This window comes from Ctenopharyngodon idella, chromosome 12 (assembly GCF_019924925.1).
Source record: "Ctenopharyngodon idella isolate HZGC_01 chromosome 12, HZGC01, whole genome shotgun sequence".
Lineage (NCBI taxonomy): Eukaryota > Metazoa > Chordata > Actinopteri > Cypriniformes > Xenocyprididae > Ctenopharyngodon > Ctenopharyngodon idella.
Window position 1 is genome coordinate 841192 of NC_067231.1, and position 20528 is coordinate 861719.

Sequence of the window (20528 nt, forward strand, 5' to 3'; positions counted from 1 at the left end):
CACTTTATTAAAAAAAGTTAGTCGTGGGAATTTTCCTTGAGAACAAATTCAAACATTTTTATTGATGTGCAATTATACTGAGAATGGAAATGATTAAACTGTGGTTTGAGCATCCAGTCCTCTGTAAATGACATTTTATACTTTAAAATCTTGGCAAAATGTCCTTTTCTATGCTTATGCAGTGCCAGTGCTCCATTATGAGGTCAATATTTTCAATAGGAAAACTGAATCGAAAACAAACACGACCGGTTGGAAAGCAAACTGATGTTTTACGACTACAATAACAGGCTCTGTTTTCTCTGTTGAAGTTTGGTGTGTGATTGTATCTCACTGAGAAGGAAACAGCTGCTGGTGGGTTTAAACTAATAAAAGCACGTTTTGTTGGTGATTCTCTGTGCTGGACACAAAATATTCACTTTGTATTCAGTCTGAAGAGTTCATGTTAGATGAAGAGAGAGGATTTCAACTGTTAAGGCCTGGTCACACCAAGGACGGTTAACATAACGATAAAGATTTTACATTTAAAAGAATAGCAGAGTCCATATTGTTGGAATCACTTTCGCAACTATTTTTTTCCAGCTTATGAACGATAGAAATTTTAACAGCCAATCAGAATCTATCCTGCTTTAAGAGCTCAAACATTTAAAGCAACAGATGACAAAACTACAGGGCTAAAGAGGTAGTTCACACTAAAATGAAAGGGGACATATCATGAAAATCTGATTTTTCCGTGTTTAAGTGCTATAATCAGGTCCCCGGTGCATCTTCCAACCCAGAAAACCTGAAAAAGGACAACCCAGTAACTTTGTTTTGGCAAACCTTTCTCTTTCATAATATTACCGCCCCTTAATCTAAGCGTTTCCACCCACGGCGACGCCATTTTGTTTTTGCAAGCGAAAACAGTGTACCAGTTCTAAGGCCATGGAAAAAGTTTGAGCAAAGCATGCTTAACTGTTCTGTCGCTGGCTGCACAGACGAGTCCCGTTAGCTTGTTTGAACAATGTAAGGCTGAACACCGTTACTGACAATCCTCATTTTGGCTGCGTGAGATTCTCCAGCTTTGTTGTTGTTGAGCGACCGAAGCGCGAGCTGTTAAAGCTCCGCCCTCTTCTGGAAAGGGGACCGGGAGCAGCAGCTCATTTGCATTTAAAGGGACACACACAAAAACGGCGTGTTTTTACTCACACCCAAATAGGGGCAAATTTGACAAGCTATAATAAATGAACATCTCCGGACAGGAACTCCGTTTGTCTGATGACAGTCAGAATGACAGCTGACAGATGTTTAACGCGATAACCTCTTGTTTCGATGAGCACAAGTAAGATATTCACCTCAGAGAAGAAGGTTTCAGGAGTTGTATTTCATGTCACGTTTTTATTAGGGGTTCAAGCACGTAGCACTGAAACCGTATTGTAATTGTTAAAATTTCCAATGATCAGCATTCTCCCCTAAAAGTGACCGGGCAGACCAAACCGTAGAGCTTCGAGGGTGAAATTTTCAGGTATTTTGGATTTTTTTGAAAAACCTACTTTTGCGAACAAGTCCTAGGTTTTTCTGATTGGAACCAAACCAGTGCAGAAACATTCTCTGGAGAACATAAATAATTCTCAAAAAAAAGTTGGAATTTCAACTCATCGTTGCGAAGGGGCACCAAAATGTTCGAAGTAGGCGGAGCCACTTTTACTAAAATGGCTATAACTTGTGATCGAAATGAGATATTTTCACCAAACTTGGTACACGTATGCATGAGCTCAATCTGAGGTGACAGTAAAAACATTGCACTGATTGGCCACTTGATGGTGCTATAACAGGAAAAAAAGCATGAAAATGGCTATAACCGCCCAGCCGTCAGTCCGATTGACTTGCAGTTGGCATGCAGTGTCTTTGTCCAAGGTGCCATGATTGTCTGTGAGAACATTGGCGTATCTCAAAAAACATGGCCGCCATCAACCAATGAAATTTGAGCACCTTATTACAAGGTTAATGGAGGCCGATTGGATGAAATTGGGTATGGGTCATCGGCACAATGCCCAGAAGGACCCTGAGAAGTTTTGAGCCAGCACCACCTAGTGATAAAATTACATTTTCAAATGCGTATAACTTTGAGTGTGGTCTACTTTTTTCATGGGAGTCATGTCCGAGTCCAACGTTACCAAACATGCCAGGTTTCGGCTTATGGTTTGTGCAATGTTGTGATTTAGCGCTTAAAAAACTTTTGCGAATATCTTCGAAACCGTTAGTCCTGATTGAGACTAAGTCACCGTAGGAAACATGGAACCATAGTTCGTTAATTACAAACCCGATTCCAAAAAAGTTGGGACACTGTACAAATTATGAATAAAAAAGGAATGCAATAATTTACAAATCTCATAAACTTATATTTTATTCACAATAGAATATAGATAACATATCAAATGTTGAAAATGAGACATTTTGAAATGTCATGCCAAATATTGGCTCATTTTGGATTTCATGAGAGCTACACATTCCAAAAAAGTTGGGACAGGTAGCAATAACAGGCCGGAAAAGTTAAATGTACATATAAGGAACAGCTGGAGAACTAATTTGCAACTTATTAGGTCAATTGGCAACATGATTGGGTATAAAAAGAGCCTCTCAGAGTGGCAGTGTCTCTCAGAAGTCAAGATGGGCAGAGGATCACCAATTCCCCCAATGCTGCAGCGAAAAATAGTGGCGCAATATCAGAAAGGAGTTTCTCAGAGAAAAATTGCAAAGAGTTTGAAGTTATCATCATCTACAGTGCATAATATCATCCAAAGATTCAGAGAATCTGGAACAATCTCTGTGCGTAAGGGTCAAGGCCGGAAAACCATACTGGATGCCCGTGATCTTCGGGCCCTTAGACGGCACTGCATCACATACAGGAATGCTACTGTAATGGAAATCACAACATGGGCTCAGGAATACTTCCAGAAAACATTGTCGGTGAACACAATCCACCGTGCCATTCGCCGTTGCCGGCTAAAACTCTATAGGTCAAAAAAGAAGCCATATCTAAACATGATCCAGAAGCGCAGGCCTTTTCTCTGGGCCAAGGCTCATTTAAAATGGACTGTGGCAAAGTGGAAAACTGTTCTGTGGTCAGACGAATCAAAATTTGAAGTTCTTTTTGGAAAAATGGGACGCCATGTCATCCGGACTAAAGAGGACAAGGACAACCCAAGTTGTTATCAGGCGCTCAGTTCAGAAGCCTGCATCTCTGATGGTATGGGGTTGCATGAGTGCGTGTGGCATGGGCAGCTTACACATCTGGAAAGGCACCATCAATGCTGAAAGGTATATCCAAGTTCTAGAACAACATATGCTCCCATCCAGACGTCGTCTCTTTCAGGGAAGACCTCGCCTTTTCCAACATGACAATGCCAGACCACATACTGCATCAATTACAACATCATGGCTGCGTAGAAGAAGGATCCGGGTACTGAAATGGCCAGCCTGCAGTCCAGATCTTTCACCCATAGAAAACATTTGGCGCATCATAAAGAGGAAGATGCAACAAAGAAGACCTAAGACAGTTGAGCAACTAGAAGCCTGTATTAGACAAGAATGGGACAACATTCCTATTCCTAAACTTGAGCAACTTGTCTCCTCAGTCCCCAGACGTTTGCAGACTGTTATAAAAAGAAGAGGGGATGCCACACAGCGGTAAACATGGCCTTGTCCCAACTTTTTTGAGATGTGTTGATGCCATGAAATTTAAAATCAACTTATTTTTCCCTTAAAATGATACATTTTCTCAGTTTAAACATTTGATATGTCATTTATGTTGTATTCTGAATAAAATATTGAAATTTGAAACTTCCACATCATTGCATTCCTTTTTTATTCACAATTTGTACAGTGTCCCAACTTTTTTGGAATCGGGTTTGTATATGTCACAGCCCAAATGTCAAAATTTTGATTGGAAGTGGCAAAAAAATCCAATTAAAGTTGCTCATGGGTTATTTTTTATGCTCTCATATATATAAGTGTCTATAACTTCAAAACGAAATGAGATATTTTCACCAAAATTGACACACATATGTATGGAAACACACTGAGGGCACCCAAAAAACTGGTGGAGATCGGGAAATAGGTGGCGCTATAACTGTCAAAAAAAACATATTTTTCCTAAATGGTCTTTTCCATCTATAATCTAAGTGCTTACATGCTTGCTAAATAAAATATAAAACCTTTTATGTGCTTAAAAGCCTTAAAGTGCTTGAACCCTGATAATTGCTGCTCGCAGCTATATTTAATCTTGATTTCTCACAACTTTTATTAATATATATATAGTTAGAGTTAGATGGCGAGTTAGATGAACTGCAGCGTTAATAGAGTCTCACGAATGCACAGTCGAGCACAGAAGACCAACGGCCAAGGGACGGGATCATTCTGTGAAACTTTTGCATCTTTTTTAAAAGCTTGATGCTGGTTGCTTTTCATTTTCATTGAACTAATCCTTTTAATATTTGAACTCTATTGTGAACCGATCAGTGAAATTACATTGTCACCGCTGGAAACTTTTGTAGGTCAACCTCAGTTTTCAGTTCCCAGATTAAGAGGGGAAGCAGTTTGGTTGTACTCCTCACTTTTTCCTCCAACCACTTTATGGTTTTGGGTGGAGACTTTCTCCGGTCGCTGTATGGAGAGCGAACTGCCAAAGCAGACAGCGCTTGCCAAGATGGTGTCAGCGTGTGAGACACGTCTCCTGGAGAATCTATACGTATGATGGTCGGGGCTGCGGGTGCCAAATGTAGACTGGATTCAGCTGTCTGCACACGATTACCTCTGAACAAAGCCAGCATTGTGTTTCTGCGATGTGTGCCTCATAAAAGAACGCTGAGATGGATAGCGTGGGCTCTCACACAACACACAGACTCTTCTTTCAGGGATTCCCAAACTGTATATCACTGCCGCCAGCTGGAAATGTATTTACATGCATGCTTATTTCTGGAATATGGAGTGTTGATAGCAACAGAGATGTCAGTAAATAGCAAACACATGTGTTTCATCTCTCTCCAGACAATGAACATCTTTATTAGAGTCATTTAGGGCAGTAAAGGCATCGCAGGATTGCAGAAGGAAGGAAGGATGCGAGATGAAAAGAGGGCTTGTCGTTGTTTGGTCATTTGGTCAGTGACCCTGAACCTCTGGACAGAAGATGATGAAGTAGTGTAATCTTATCGCAGACATTTCTCATTGGGAGCGAGCTCATGTCTAACAGAGTCTAACCGACTGCCAGACGTCTTGTTTTCCTTGGCTTGGGTAGGAGGAAGTTCGTCCTGTTCTGATAAGAAATATGGACTATCTTGTCTTTAAAGTCGCACCTTCTCTATTGTGTCGTATATAACAAGAACAAATGTGGGGCGGGGCTTGATTTTGTCCGTGGGGAATTGATTGGATGGTTGTGGTTTGCTATTGGTGGATCTCATGTGAGTGACAGGTTGCCCCTGCCCTCGTCATCAGAGAAGAGAAGAGATGTCAACAAAATTAAAATGTATGGGTTAAATCGAGTAAAAAAAACAGCTCTTTAAGGTAACAATTGCAGGTTACCACTTTCTACCACTTTTTACCACTTTCAGTGTAAAACTAAAACCATAAAAACACAAAATAAACATTAACTGAAATAAAATAAAATATAAATAAACATAAACTTATTTCTTATTTCTTAAACTTAATCTTATTTCACCTAGTTATTTTAAAAATAATCAATAACTATATATATATATATATATATATATATATATAGTATTATAATGACTACAAATTATTAAAATATTATCTAATAATATTTAATTTATATTCAGTCAACCAAATATCTTTTAACTCAATATTAGAGCAGTCTTAGACAAATAAACTTGAAGATAAACATTTTTAATTGTAATTAAAATGTATTTAAATCATTTTTTTATCAATAAAAATAATTCCAAAACAGCTGTGCAGAGGTGAACAGGAAATAAAATTTAATAAAATTAAATTAATTAATAAATTAATAAAAATATATAATAAAATAAAAAATAAAATGCAATAAAATAAAATGCGCTTTCTGTATTGTGTTGATCAGCATTCAGGACTAGTGTTTCATAAAATAAAATAATAAATAAATAAATAAAAAATATAATCAAAACAAAATAAAATAAAAATTTAATAAAATAAAATGTTTTTTTTTTAAGGTTAAAATCCTTGCCAGCCATCTTGACATTCAGGACTAGTGTTTCATAAAATAAAATAAAATAAAATAATAAATAAATAATAAAAAATAAAAATATATAATATAATATAACAGAATAAACACAAAATAAAATAAAATAAAAATGTAATAAAATAAATAAAATAAAAAACAAAGCAAAACCAAATTAATTAATTAATTAATTAATTAAAATAAAATAAAATAAAATAAAAAAATTTAGGTTAAAATCTTTGCCAGCCATCTTGTCATTCAGGTCTAGTGTTTCATAAAATAAAATAAAATAATAAATAATTAATACAAAATAAAAATATATAATAAAATGTAATATAATAAAATAAAAATTAAATAAAAATTTAATAAAATAAATAAAATAAAAAACAAAGCAAAACCGAATAAATAAATAAATAAAAAATCATAGATGTTTCAGTATTGTGTCGATCATCATTCAGAACTAGTGTTTCATCTCAGTGCGGTTGTTTAATGATGTCTTCATCTGTGTTTCTCAGACGCTGTACCCGCTTCTCCCAGGCTTTCTGGACAGTAATCCGTTCTCAGAGAGCGGTCAGCTGCAGGTGCCGGAGGACGTCAGACGAGTGCTGGACATCTGCACACAAACTCTGCAGCTCCTCAGAGGCTTCCAGGTGCACCAGGAGATCCTGACGCAGCTCTTCGCCTACCTCTTCTTCTTCATCAACGCTCTGCTGTTCAATCTGCTGATGGAGAGAGGTGAGCGCCGTCAGACGTTCAGCAGTGTCTCTGCTGTCTCCACATCTGCTCACATGACTCCTGCTCTTGTGTGAAGGATCGGGCGGGACGTTTTACCACTGGTCCCGTGGGGTCCAGATCAGGGCTAATCTGGATCTGCTGATGGACTGGACTCATGGAGCTGGACTCGGGGATCTGGCTCACACGTACCTTCTCAAGCTCTCCTCAGCTGTCAATCTACTGGCCACGCCGAAGGAGAACCTCCTGCAGGTCGTTTCAATGATTTTATTCATGCAGAAAATATTATTTCTAAAAAAGGTGAAAGTGTGGCTGTATTGAAAGGAAGGAAGCTTCTTTCCATTGGTTTTTAATGACCAGCATTCTGAGCATTCCCGTCTTATTACAAATGCGTTCCTGCTTCATCGTTATCTCTCTGGCCATCAGGCATTAGAAATAATTAACAGGAAGTATTACTCATTAAAGGATAAAGCTCGTGAACACAAAGATTCTTTCATGGTATTAGATAAAGATGCTGGATAAGCCACGTCTGCATCTGATAGGACGGCGTAACAAACCATCTCGCTGACGGGACGTCCTGCTGAAGGAAATAGAAGCTATAGTGAGAGACGTTTGTTGTCACTCTTGACAAATCGGGTGGATTTCAGTTATATAATAGTGTCTGTATTTTGGGGGTTTTTTAGGTTAAATTCCTTGCCAGCCATCTTGACATTCAGCACTAGTGTTATAAATAAATAAATAAATAATAAAAAATAAAAATATATAATAGAATAGAATAGAATAGAATAAAAACAAAATAAAATAAAATAAAAATTTAATAAAAAAAATAAAAATAAAATAAAAAACAAAGCAAAGCAAAACCGAATAAATAAATACATAAATAAATAAATAAAAATAAAATAAAATAAAATATTTTTTTTTAGGTTAAAATCCTTGCCAGCCATCTTGACATTCAGGACTAGTGTTTTCATAAAATAAAATAATAAATAAAGAAATAAAGAAATAAAGAAATAAAAATATATAATATAATATAATAGAATAGAATAAAAACAAGGAAATAGAAGCTATAGTGAGAGACGTTTGTTGTCACTCTTGACAAATCGGGTGGATTTCAGTTATATAATAGTGTCTGTATTTTGACACACTGGAAAAAAAATGAGTGTAGAACCAATTATCACTGAGAAATTGCTAGTTAATTTCAAAATAATCAAGTAACACATTGAATTAAATGTGAAATTTAGTTACACTGTTTTTGATGACACTACAATAAAAAAATCTAAATATTTTAGTCATGAATTAAAGGTCATAAAATCCTTTGTATGATTTAATATTGTATTTTTTTTATTTTATACAAAATAAAATAAAATAAAAAAGATAAACAAAATAAAAAAAAAACATAAATATTATATATATATATATATATATATATATATATTAGTCATGAATTAAAGATCATAAAATCATCCTTTGTATGATTTAATATTGTATTATTTTTTTTTATTTTATACAAAATAAAATAAAAAATAAAAAAATAAAAATTAAAGCAAAACAAAATAAAAAAAAAATTTAGTCATGAATTAAAGATCATAAAATCCTTTGTATTATTTAATATTGTATTATTTTTTTATTTTATACAAAATAAAATAAAAAATAAAAAAAATAAAAATTAAAGCAAAAAAAAATTTAGTCATGAATTAAAGGTCATAAAATCCTTTGTAATATTGTATTATTTTTTATTTTTTACAAAATAAAATAAAAAATAAAGGAAAACAAAATAAAAAAGAAACATAAATAATTAAAAAATAAAAAGCAAAGCAAAACAAAATAAATAAATAAAGATAAATAATAAAATAAAATAAAATGCTTTTTTTTAGGTTAAAATCTTGCCAGCCATCTTGACATCAACAGGTGTTCAGTCTCGTAGCTGTTTCAGTATTGTGTCGATCAGCATTCAGGACTAGCTTTTTTTTAATAAAATAATAAATAAATAAAACAAAGCAAAACAAAAATAAAAAAAATAAATAATTAATAATAAAAATATATAATAAAAAAATGTAAAAAAAAAAACTAAATAAAATTAAATAAAAAAAAAAACAAAGCTAAACAAAATAAATAAATAAATAAAGATAAATAATAAAATCCTAGATCATAAAATCCTTCAATTATTTAATATTCAACAATGATATATCAAGTCTTCTTTGATAAAGTGGGGTATTATGTGCATAAAATCATGATTTTTTATAACTTCATAACTTAAATTATCTCAAAAGAATAATAATAGATGCTTACACAGCTAACATGAAACGTTCTGAACAAATGTTACGTTAATAGAACGTTCATTCAGTTATCTGGTCTAAACGTTAGCACAGAAACATTATACATACGTTTGTTTAACGTTTTTTAAATGTTACTACTTGTTTCAGGACATTCAGAGAACATTCAAAAGTAACGTTCCCATAATGATTGAAGAATGATACAATGGCATGAAGTTCCCTTAAAAAAAAGTTTTTAAAACATTTTAAAAAACATTCAGAAATAATGTTTTCATAACTTAATTGGAATGTCAGTAAAGCGTGGTAGTTTTCCTGGAACTGCTACAAGGTTAAAACATGATTTGTTGTGATGTGTGTGGAAAACAGTTCAATCTTTCTGCACATTAACATAATGACTATATCATTAAATCATGAATAATAATATGTCGAAGTGAGAGTGTGTGTGTGTGTGTAGATGTGCTGGAAGGCTCTGCGGATGGAGTTCCCGTCTCTGAACGCGGCTCAGCTGCATCACATGTTGAGAGAGTATCACCCCCGCCGCTCCTGCGCCGCCGTGTGGACGCCCTCCAGCGCCGAGGCCAGCGCCGCTCTCTCCACCGGTACGACATCACCTACACTCGCGACACACGTCCTGAGCGATCATCTAATCATCTTCCTGTGCTTCTGCTGTCCGCAGTCGATATCCTGGAGAGTTTCGATAAGCATCCGCCTCTCGTCCTTCCCACTGACGGCTTCGAGCTCGAGCTGAAGAGACCAATCAGAGAGAGCGATCTAATTCAGCAACTGCACCGTTTTCACAGGCTGATCAAGACGATCACACACCCAGAATCCTCAGAGCCGCCTCAAGTACACACATCCATCCTTCAGACTTCATTTGATTACATTTAAAACATTATTATAATATGTTTATTCTGTTCTGATACTATTATAGCTTTTATTATTCATTAATTTATTAATATATATTTATTTATTCTTTTATTAATTATATATATATAGAGAGAGAGAGAGAGATTTTTTTTGTTTGTTTGTTTTGTTTTTAATAATGTTTAATTTATATTTTTGGTGTGGTTTTTGAATTTTTATTAGTTTTTTATCAATATGTCTGTATATTTTTCATTTTTTTTCAGTGTTTGTTATTTTAGTACATCGTTAAACTAAATGAAATGAACTAAATTAAACTAAAAGTTTTTTAATTTCATTTTATTTCAGTTAACATTAATTTTATTTCAAGTAACAAAAATGTTTTTATGGTTTTAGTTATCTATAATAAACCTAATTTAGGGTTGGTTTTATATTTACATTTAATTATGATATTAATATTTATATTTTCTTACCAAACTCTATAATTAAACTCTATTTATTTTATTACAGCTCATCTCTGCAGTGCCGATGGAGGCCAAAATATTAAAATATTAATATTTATTGTATTTCACTAATTAATGACTCATTTAGGCTTGTGTTATTTTAGTATAATTGAGATACTAAATGTTTTAATATTTTGAATTTTTATTTTTATATTCCAATTTTCATTTGAATTTTAGTAAATTTTTAGTAATTTTGTTGTGTAGTTTTGTAATTTTTATTAGTTTTTTTTTTTTTTTTAAATACGTCTATAGTTTTTAATATTTTTATTTCAGTTTTAGATTTATTTATTTTAGTACATCAAGTTAAACTAAATGAAAGTGAGAAATGTTTTGGCTAGTAATTGATATAAACCAAGTTTAATTTTAATTTAATTTCAGGTAACAATTTTTTTATGGTTTTAGTTTTAATCTATAATAACCTTAGAGTTGTTTTTATATTGACATTTCAATAAATATTGAATATTTTCTTACTAAACTCTATTATTAAACTGTTAATTCTACTCCAGCTCGTCTCTGCAGTGCCGATGGAGGCCAAGCTCACCAAGATGGAAGTTCACCCAAAAGCTCAGCTTGAGTTCAGCCACACGGAGCTGGTGTTTCCTCCCGCTGGAGCGAGCGATCTGGGCTCATGTGAAGCTCTTTTAACCAGAAAGCTGCAGAATCTGGAGCTTCAGAATAAAGATGCGACTCACATCAGCGCGGAGCGTCCGGCGCTCGATCCCTCGTGTTTACTGACTCCACCGAACACGCCGCAAAACCTGGAGCTGACGGATTCCGACACGGATTCAAACCATCAGACGTCCACATGCATCACCGCAGTCAGAGAGGAAGGTGACGGGACGCTGTGTTCTTCATATCTCCATAAACATTATGCATGTAATCTTTATGGAAGCAGAAACATAAACGCACGTGTCTGTGTTTGTAGGTGAGCGTGAAGAGTGTGAGAATGGAGAAGAAGATGACGTGTTTGTGCTGGAGCTGCAGAGAGCAGCATGTGGACTGGGTCTGATGCTGGTGGACAGAGAGGTGAGAGGATCATGGGAAATCTGTCACCGTGTAATCATTATCGTTCCTGTTAATCTTGAATCAGAATATCTTCTCCTCCCTCTTGCAGCATCTCTTCTCTGATGACGAGGGCGGGGCAACCTGTCACTCACATGAGATCCACCAATAGCAAACCACAACCATCCAATCAATTCCCCACAGACAAAATCAAGCCCCGCCCCACATTTGTTCTCCTCTACCTTAAAGGATTAGTTCACTTCAGAATTCAAATTTCCTGATAATTTATGTCATCCAAGATGTTCATGTCTTTCTTTCTTCAGTGGAAAAGAAATGAAGGTTTTTGAGGAAAACATTCCAGGATTTTTCTCCATATAGTGGACTTCACTGGGGTTCAACGGGTTGAAGGTCCAAATGTCAGTTTCAGTGCAGCTTCAAAGAGCTCTACATGATCCCAGACGAGGAATAAGAGTCTTATCTAGAGAAACCATCGGACATTTTCTAAAAAAAATAAAAATGTATATACTTTTTAACCACAAATGCTCGTCTTGCACTGCTCTGTGATGCTCCACACATTACATAATCATGTTGGAAAGGTCACGCCAACTTCTCCTCCAACTTCAAAATCGTCCGACATCGTTGTTTTACCTTTTTCTGTAAAGAGCGTTTGACTTAATCTTTGACTTTCACTTTGTAAACACTGGATCGGTACTTCCACCTACGTCACACGTGATCTTTCCAACATGATTATGTAATGCGTGGAGCATCACAGAGCAGTGCAAGACGAGCATTTGTGGTTAAAAAGTATATACATTTTTATTTTTTTTAGAAAATGGCCGATGGTTTCTCTAGATAAGACTCTTATTCCTCGTCTGGGATCATGTAGAGCTCTTTGAAGCTGCACTGAAACTGACATTTGGACCTTCAACCCGTTGAACCCCAGTGAAGTCCACTATATGGAGAAAAATCCTGGAATCCTGGAATGAAGAAAGAAAGACATAAACATCTTGGATGACATGGGGGTGAGTAAATAATCAGGACATTTGAATTCTGAAGTGAACTAATCCTTTAACATCATAGTTTCCTTACAGCTCAATAGCATCTCCATGTGGTTAAAAATGGAATATTTTTAGTTGTCTGATGATTTGCATGCTGCAAAAAAAAAAGTTCTTCCTCAGTGTTTTTATCTTGTTTTCCAGCTCAATTATCTAAACATTCTTAAATCAACATACATTTATTTGAGAAGCAAAATGACTGAAGATATTAAGTGTTATTTTATGAAAAATGTGTCAAAATGAAGTGAGTTTGAGCTTAAAACAAGAACAAATATCTTCTAACGGGGTCAGAAAAATAAACCTGTTTTCTTTTTGAATGAAGTTTATTTTTCTGACTCCATTGTTCTTGTTTTAATCACAAACTCAATTAATTTTGATACATTTTTCATAAAGCAAGACTTAATATCTTCAGTCATTTTGCTTCTTAAATAAATGTATCTTGATTTAAGAATGTTTAGATATTTGTGCTGGAAAACGAGACAAAAATACAAACATTTTTTTCGCAGTGCAACACTGCATTGAACTTATTAAGAAGCGAAGTCTGTTTGTTGGATAAAAGATATGTTTTCATTGCAGAGCTGCCATACATGCTGTAGAATAACAATCATCTGTTTTACGCAGGAAACGCCATTTACCGTCAGTGGGATTTACATCAAATCAGTTCTTCCAGACTCTCCTGCTGCTTTATGCCAGAGGCTGAGAGTCGGCGATCGCATACTAGCAGTGAATGGACTCAGTCTGGCGGGAGTCGACTATCAGACGTGAGCAGAATTACAGCAGATCTGCAGATCCTTAAACTAAAGCAACAGGACTTTACAATTGATTGATGTGCTTTAAGCACATTATGTTATTATGTTCTTAAATACCACATTCTGTACATTAAGTAAACAATTTCTTCTTCTTCTTCTTCTCCTCTAGTGGCCTGGAGCTCATTCAGATGTCAGGAGACAGACCTCGGCTACTGGTTTCCAGATCTCACTGCGCTACAAAAGAAGCGAGGACAAAAACTAAATAGAGTTTAAAGGGGACCTATTCTGTCCTTTTGTTTTTGTGCTCTACTAGACTGAATGTTGATAATTTTCCTCATATTCTCCATTGTTCAGCTCCTTTCTTCCCAGTCTGTCAGTAACGCTCTGTTTAGTTCCTGTCTCTATGAAGCCCCTCCTTCTGAAAAGCACAGTGTGCTCTGATTGGTCGGCTGGAGCAGTGTGTTGTGATTGGTGTTCACAGCTTCAACACACTCCAAACTAACTCAACCAGGCCCCGCCCCTTTAATTATTTAAATGAGGAATATTGTGAAGAAAACTCAAGACTACAATGGAGGCGTTTCAGGAGTTCAGAACTTTGGAACATAAACAAGCAAAACAAAATGACAACATTTTTTAACATCTGGTTTTATACATTTTTGCCATTTTATTGACATCTTAATTGTGTAATCTTGAATTTTGTTATTAAAAATAATGATTAGAATAATTAATGTACGTTATGTGCCTTCAGAACTGACTGCTTTTACTTATTTATTGCATGATGTACAGTATGAAATAAATGATTGACTGCTTAGTTTTAGTTTGACTAACTAAAAGCAACATTGATTATAAATGCTGTATCACTGATCTCTCAGAAAGTTTCATAAGGCATTTATTACAGGCCTAAAACAGTCCATATATAAAACATAAAACATGCATTTTAAGCCTTTTTTAACAACAGAGACAAACAAGTCTATATGCTCACTAAAGTCTGGGTACAAACTGTGTTTAAACAGAAATAAACCGTGTTTAAACTGTTCAAACCTTGGTTATTTAATAAATTATAGTATCTAGAAGATGTTGAGCTTCACTGCAGCAAATAGACTGTTTGGACACGAGCAGGAGAATGATCCTCAGTAATAATCAGGAGCATGAACTTATTGCGAAAGAGATGTGTTGATGATTACATGAACTCGCCATCAGGAACAACATCTGCTCGAGTTCTCGCGGTATTACATGATGTACATCAGCTGTGAGTTGTAGCTTGTGGTTTATCAGTCTTGAGCTTCAGAAAATGACGGAGGCAGAGCTGTACTCGGTATATGAAGGTGTGTATGTGCCGACGCATTTACACCCTCCTGAAAGTCTGAAATACTGTGAGGAGTTCACTTTCCGCCCGGATGACATCCTGATCGTCACTTATCCCAAATCCGGTGAGGTTTTTATCATTCTGTGATGCTGCGTCACCAATGACGTCAAATAAAGAAGTGAGGTGAAACTACACTTAAAGACAGACACCTTTATGAATATGTTTCTTAACACATTTAGTACACTTAAAAGTGCACTTTGTAATAATGTCAAAAGAAAAGTTTTACTTTAAAGCACTTTTATAAATTATGTTTTAATAATATTTTGTCGTGTTGACTAACATTGGTTATAATTTTAACTGTATTGTGCTACTGCTATCTAATATTAGATTAAATTTAAATGTAAATTTGTACTGTATTGCAACTTAACCATTAATAATGTGTAATTAAATACATGCATGCAAGTTTGAATGGAAATTACATTATATTTCAGTTCATCTTAAATGTTTGTCAGTGCATTATGCAGTGCACTTGTTTCAAAGACAATTGAAGTCTATGAAACTAAAGACGTACTTAAGTCATACTTAAATGGGTCAAAAAGCACTCTTAAGTTCAACTAATGGCATTTAATATAAATTTTAATTGCACTCTCAAAATGCTTAAATGGACAAACCCAGTGGTTGGGTTAAATATTTGACAAACCTGCTGCGTAGTTTTATTTAACTCAGTTATTATTTAAAAATGACTATATGGCTGGATTAAAATGAACCCAAAATATGTTGGAAATTAAAAATCAGACACATAATTACTAGAGGCAACAATAATCAAAAGGTGAACATTTATTAATAAGCAATTTAATAAATGTTTATTGTTTAATTATTATTCATTAAACTTATTAATAAATGTTCATTTCCAACATATTTTGGGTTCATTTTAAGCAAGAAATACAGTAATTTTTAAACAATAGTTGAGTTAAATAAAACTACCCAGCAGGTTGGGCAAACATTTAACCCAATCGCTGGGTTAAAAAAATTCAATCGCTGGGTTAAACTGCTGGGTTAAAACAACCCAATTACTGGGTTAAAACAATCCAATTGCTGGGTTAAAAAAAATTCAATCACTGGGTTAAAACAACTCAATCGTTGGGTCAAAAAAATTCAATCGCTGGGTTAGAAAAATTCAATCACTGGGTTAAAACAACCCAATTGCTGGGTTAAAAAATTCAATCGCTGGGTTAAAACAAGCCAATCGCTGGGTTAAAACAATTCAATCGCTGGGTTAAAACAATTCAATCGCTGGGTTAAAACAATTCAATCGCTGGGTTAAAACATCTCAATCGCTGGGTTAAAACAATTCAATCGCTGGGTTAAAACAACCCAACCACTGGGTTAAAACAACTCAATCGCTGGGTTAAAACAATTAAATCGCTGGGTTAAAAAAATTCAATCGCTGGGTTAAAACAACTTAATCGCTGGGTTAAAACAACTCAATCACTGGGTTAAAACAACTCAATCGCTGGGTTAAAAACATTCAATCGCTGGGTTAAAACAACTTAATCGCTGGGTTAAAACAACTCAATCGCTGGGTTAAAACAACTCAATCGCTGGGTTAAAACAATTCAATCGCTGGGTTAAAACAATTCAATCGCTGGGTTAAAACAACTCAATCGCTGGGTTAAAACAATTCAATCGCTGGGTTAAAACAATTCAATCGCTGGGTTAAAACAATTCAATCGCTGGGTTAAAACAATTCAATCGCTGGGTTAAAACAACTCAATCGCTGGGTTAAAACAATTCAATCGCTGGGTTAAAACAATTCAATCGCTGGGTTAAAACAACTCAATCGCTGGGTTAAAACAATTCAATCGCTGGGTTAAAACAATTCAATCGCTGGGTTAAAACAGCTTAATCGCTGGGTTAAAACAATTCAATCGCTGGGTTAAAACAATTCAATCGCTGGGTTAAAACAATCCAATCACTGGATTAAACCGCTGGGTTAAAACAACCCAATTACTGGGTTAAAACAATCCAACTGCTGGGTTAAACCGCTGGGTTAAAACAACCCAATTACTGGGTTAAAACAATCCAATTGCTGGGTTTGTCCATTTTCAACCCAACTTGGGTTGTTTTTAGCCCAGCATGATTTAGAGTGCATTATCTATTTTGAGTTAATTGTAAATATCATGTTAAAAACATTACATTCTGTTCATTCTTAAGTATATTCTTTTTAAGTATGTTATTTCTGTAATACTCTTTTAAAAGTATGCTAAAGTTTATTTTATTTTCACAAGAGTTGTCTTGGAGAAAATACTTTTGAGTTATACTTTCAAGCTAACTTTTTTCATTTTTATTAAGTGGGTAAATGTCATATAAGAGTCAATAAACAAAAAAATAAAGCTAGTTTTAAATGCATGTGCCAAGTTGTTAGAAATGTACTGTTTGTTTGTTGCAAGTGATTTTGAAAGATGTGCATACCATATGTCTATCTCTTTAAGTAAAATCAATAGATAGCGCAAAATCATGTCACTGACCCGTGGTTTGCTCAATGGGCTCAGGCACAACATGGATGCAGGAGATCGTGCCCTTGATAGTGAGCGAGGGCGATATGACGCCTGTGCTGACGGTGCCGAACTGGGACCGAGTGCCGTGGCTGGAGGAACACCGGGCGATGCTGCTCAGTTTAGAGCAGAGGCCGTCTCCTCGCGTCTTTGCTACTCACTTTCATCACCGAATGATGAACGAGTCTTACTTCAAAATGAAGCCCAGGGTAAAAACGCTCAGATGCACTTTTAAGATGGAATAAATCATACATTGTGGACTGTTTGATCAATGCTTTGCACTGCGCTTCAGGTTCTGTATGTCATGCGAAACCCGAAAGACGTGTTCACGTCCTCATATCACTACTATGGGATGGCCTCATACCTGGTGAACCCAGGCACTCAAGATGAGTTCATGGAGAAGTTCCTCGACGGAAACAGTAGGATTTCAGCTCTCTTTCATATATACAGCGTCAATATATGTGACTACTATGAGTATCTGAAACTGTAAAAATAAATGCCAACTTCATGTGGTAATATTCTAAATAAACTGCAGTTTGCAGTCTTTCTTTGTGCTGTATTACAGCTTTTGTGTGATTCGAGGGTTAAGCATGATTTCTTTTCTCCACAGTCATGTTTGGTTCCTGGTTTGATCATGTCAAAGGTTGGCTTAATGCTGAAGAAAAAGAATCCATACTGTTCATTTTCTATGAGGAGATGATCGCTGTAAGTAGCTTCTTCATGTCACGGGTTGTTTTAAAGCAGGAGAGTAGAGGCAAGGATCCCAAAATTGACATAAACCCCGCCCCCGAGAATACGCAACAAAGGGGGCGGGGCCATGTTGGGCTGCTTTAGAGAAGAGGAAGAGTTGTTGTAGTAGAGTGTTGTTGTCATGCCGTCATTTTACCCCGGACTGCTTCACAAACGAGGGTCAATTCAACACAAAAGATTAACATGACGGCACATGCTAGTGGATGAGTTGAATCAACTCCACAGCAACTACATAAATTTATCCACTAACCATTCAGAAACGTCTAAAAGTTGTAACTTCTTCCTGAGTCTCTCCATCAGTGTCGACTCCGGTTTGAACAATGTAAGGATGAACACCGTCGTCATTTTGGCTGCGTGAGATTCTCCAGCTTTGTTGTTGTTGAGCGACCGAAGCGCGAGCTGTTAAAGCTCCACCCTCTTCTGGAAAGGGGGCGGGAGCAGCAGCTCATTTGCATTTAAAGGGACACACACAAAAACGGCGTGTTTTTGTTCACACACAAATAGGGGCAAATTTAACAAGCTATAATAAATGATCTGTGGGGGATTTTGAGCTGAAACTTCACAGACACATTCTGGAGACACCAGAGACTTATATTACATCTTGTGACATTGTAACATTTTCAGTGTGAACACACGACTGGCACAAAATCAAATTGGGACACACCTAGAAACTAAAGGACAATACATTTTGACTTCAAATTCCTCAGGACAGAACATAAACGTGGCACTTCACACAGCAGGAGTGAATATGCAGGTTCAGTTTATGACTTTATTTTTATTACACCTGTCAGAGTTCATGGGTTTCCGTAATCTTGAGATAACAGTCGAGTCGAAATGGTTTGGCGTACTCTCTGCAGACAAGTAGCTCTAGAGCTGACACACAGCTAACTTATTATTTATTATTATTTATGTGGGGTACAAATACTGACATGACTTCTCAAGGTCATAAAACATCTCGGTAGGCAGTTTTAGTAATCAAGAAAATGTATTTTTATTGTTTACAATTCTTTTTATATTAATGTAAAAATGTGAAGGCAAATAAAACAGTCCAAAGAGTCCAATGCGTAAGCAGCTTCGGGCTTCTAGCAGAAGACATACTGACGTTATCAACAAAAATAAACTTTTATAGGTCACTCAGTTTATTAGGTTATCAACTGTTGTAATATTGCCAAGTTGTTCAAGGTCTTTTTCAAGGTTTCTCTGGTGCAATCTCTGCTTTCTCATGTCCTCGAACTTCAACTGAACTTGTCCGAAATGTCCAAAGTCCACTTCCAGCAGAACTTCTGTTTCACATGTCCGCTTTTCTCATTTCTCAAAAAAAAAAAAAGGAGATAGCATAATTGCTTATTATTCACATTCATTGTTTTTGGTACAGTAAAATACTTGTGAAAATGCTTCATGATTTCCAACATGTGATCATTCATATCTCTGGCAGGATTTGAAAGGATCCGTGGAGAAAATAGCCCAGTTTCTTGGGAAATCTCTGAAGCCGGACGTGACGGAGAAGATCGCTGACCACTGCGTTTTCAAGAACATGAAGCAAAACAAAATGTCAAACCTTTCTCTGGTTCCAGAGGAATTCTTGAACCAGAAGAAATCAGAATTCCTGAGGAAAGGTAACGCATTTATTCTGCTGACAAAAATGAAAAATGTGACTATTTACTCACCCTCATACAATGAATGTGAATTAGCACCACCATGTGACAGCTTTGTGTGACTGAAATTGAAGTCATTTTTGGGTGAATTATCCAGAGTTTCACTTGAATATCATTTGATTGTTTTGTTTTATTCGTCAGGAATTGCAGGCGACTGGAAGAATCATTTCTCCGAGGCTCAAGAGCAGCGATTTGATGCTGTATACAAAGACAAAATGAAAGATGTGAAATTCAAATTTCCATGGGACTGAAAAAACACATCTGTTTAATCTTACCAGCTTTTAATAAACCTTTGGTACGCAACAGATATTTTTCACTTCATTCTTTTTTAAATAAAAGAACATTAAAAATGAAACAAAAGTTGTTATTTGTGTGATTTTCCATTTTATTTGATTGTTGTGATTAAAAATATAACTGTTCTGGAAATGATTAACAGTTATTAATGTACAGTATATGTGCTTTTTAATTTAATGCATAATGTATGAAATAAAATGGTTTTATTTGGTTTATACAATGTATTGCATTGTACAGATAATTGTGACATATTATTGGCAGATATTGATATTTATATGCATGTTATATCAGTATCTGCTGTAAAGATCTCATTACGTGCATCAGAATTTAATCTTGCTTTTTGTGCATATAAATATCAGCATCTGCACCAAATTGCATATTTTTGCTCAGTTTGAGTCTCTGAATGAAATTGAGGTATTTTATCCGGCATGTTCTGATTATATCACAGTATATGAGCTATAAAAGCCTATCAAAACATAAACCACATTTGCAAACTTGGTATTTGTTTTGGCAGATACTCTTGGACATTTGCACTGTATGCATATTTGCACTTTGAGCTTCACTGCGGTTAATAAATGGATGGTTTTCTTTAAGTGTCCAGAGCATGAA

At 35.4% G+C, this 20528-nt stretch overlaps 2 protein-coding genes across 3 annotated transcripts in view; both read left to right on the forward strand.

Moving 5' to 3' along the window:
• The window catches only part of radil2b (Ras association and DIL domains 2b), a 29499-nt gene extending 15329 nt beyond the window's left edge, over nucleotides 1-14170 (forward strand). For both annotated transcript variants that reach the window (XM_051914986.1, XM_051914987.1), the window contains exons 9-16: nucleotides 6700-6919; nucleotides 6996-7168; nucleotides 9644-9788; nucleotides 9866-10035; nucleotides 11060-11384; nucleotides 11479-11579; nucleotides 13232-13371; nucleotides 13529-14170. In XM_051914986.1, the coding sequence (XP_051770946.1) occupies nucleotides 6700-6919; nucleotides 6996-7168; nucleotides 9644-9788; nucleotides 9866-10035; nucleotides 11060-11384; nucleotides 11479-11579; nucleotides 13232-13371; nucleotides 13529-13625 (1371 nt within the window). In that variant the 3' untranslated portion in view covers nucleotides 13626-14170. The remainder of the gene's footprint in view (nucleotides 1-6699; nucleotides 6920-6995; nucleotides 7169-9643; nucleotides 9789-9865; nucleotides 10036-11059; nucleotides 11385-11478; nucleotides 11580-13231; nucleotides 13372-13528) is intronic.
• A 403-nt stretch (nucleotides 14171-14573) lies between these two features.
• Nucleotides 14574-20512, forward strand: LOC127523858 (sulfotransferase 2B1-like). The gene is made up of 6 exons (XM_051914992.1): nucleotides 14574-14789; nucleotides 17218-17429; nucleotides 17513-17639; nucleotides 17831-17925; nucleotides 19406-19586; nucleotides 19767-20512. The coding sequence occupies exons 1-6, from the start codon at nucleotides 14651-14653 to the stop codon at nucleotides 19874-19876; spliced, it is 864 nt and encodes a 287-aa protein (XP_051770952.1). The 5' UTR covers nucleotides 14574-14650; the 3' UTR covers nucleotides 19877-20512.
• Nucleotides 20513-20528: the final 16 nt, after the last annotated feature.

Coding starts and splice junctions, on each gene's coding strand:
- LOC127523858 (XM_051914992.1), top strand. CDS start 14,651: ATGACGGAGGCAGAGCTGTACTCGGTATATGAAGGTGTGTATGTGCCG. Junction 17,430..17,512: donor ACTTCAAAATGAAGCCCAGG/GTAAAAACGCTC, acceptor ACTGCGCTTCAG/GTTCTGTATGTCATGCGAAA. Junction 19,587..19,766: donor ATCAGAATTCCTGAGGAAAG/GTAACGCATTTA, acceptor TTTATTCGTCAG/GAATTGCAGGCGACTGGAAG.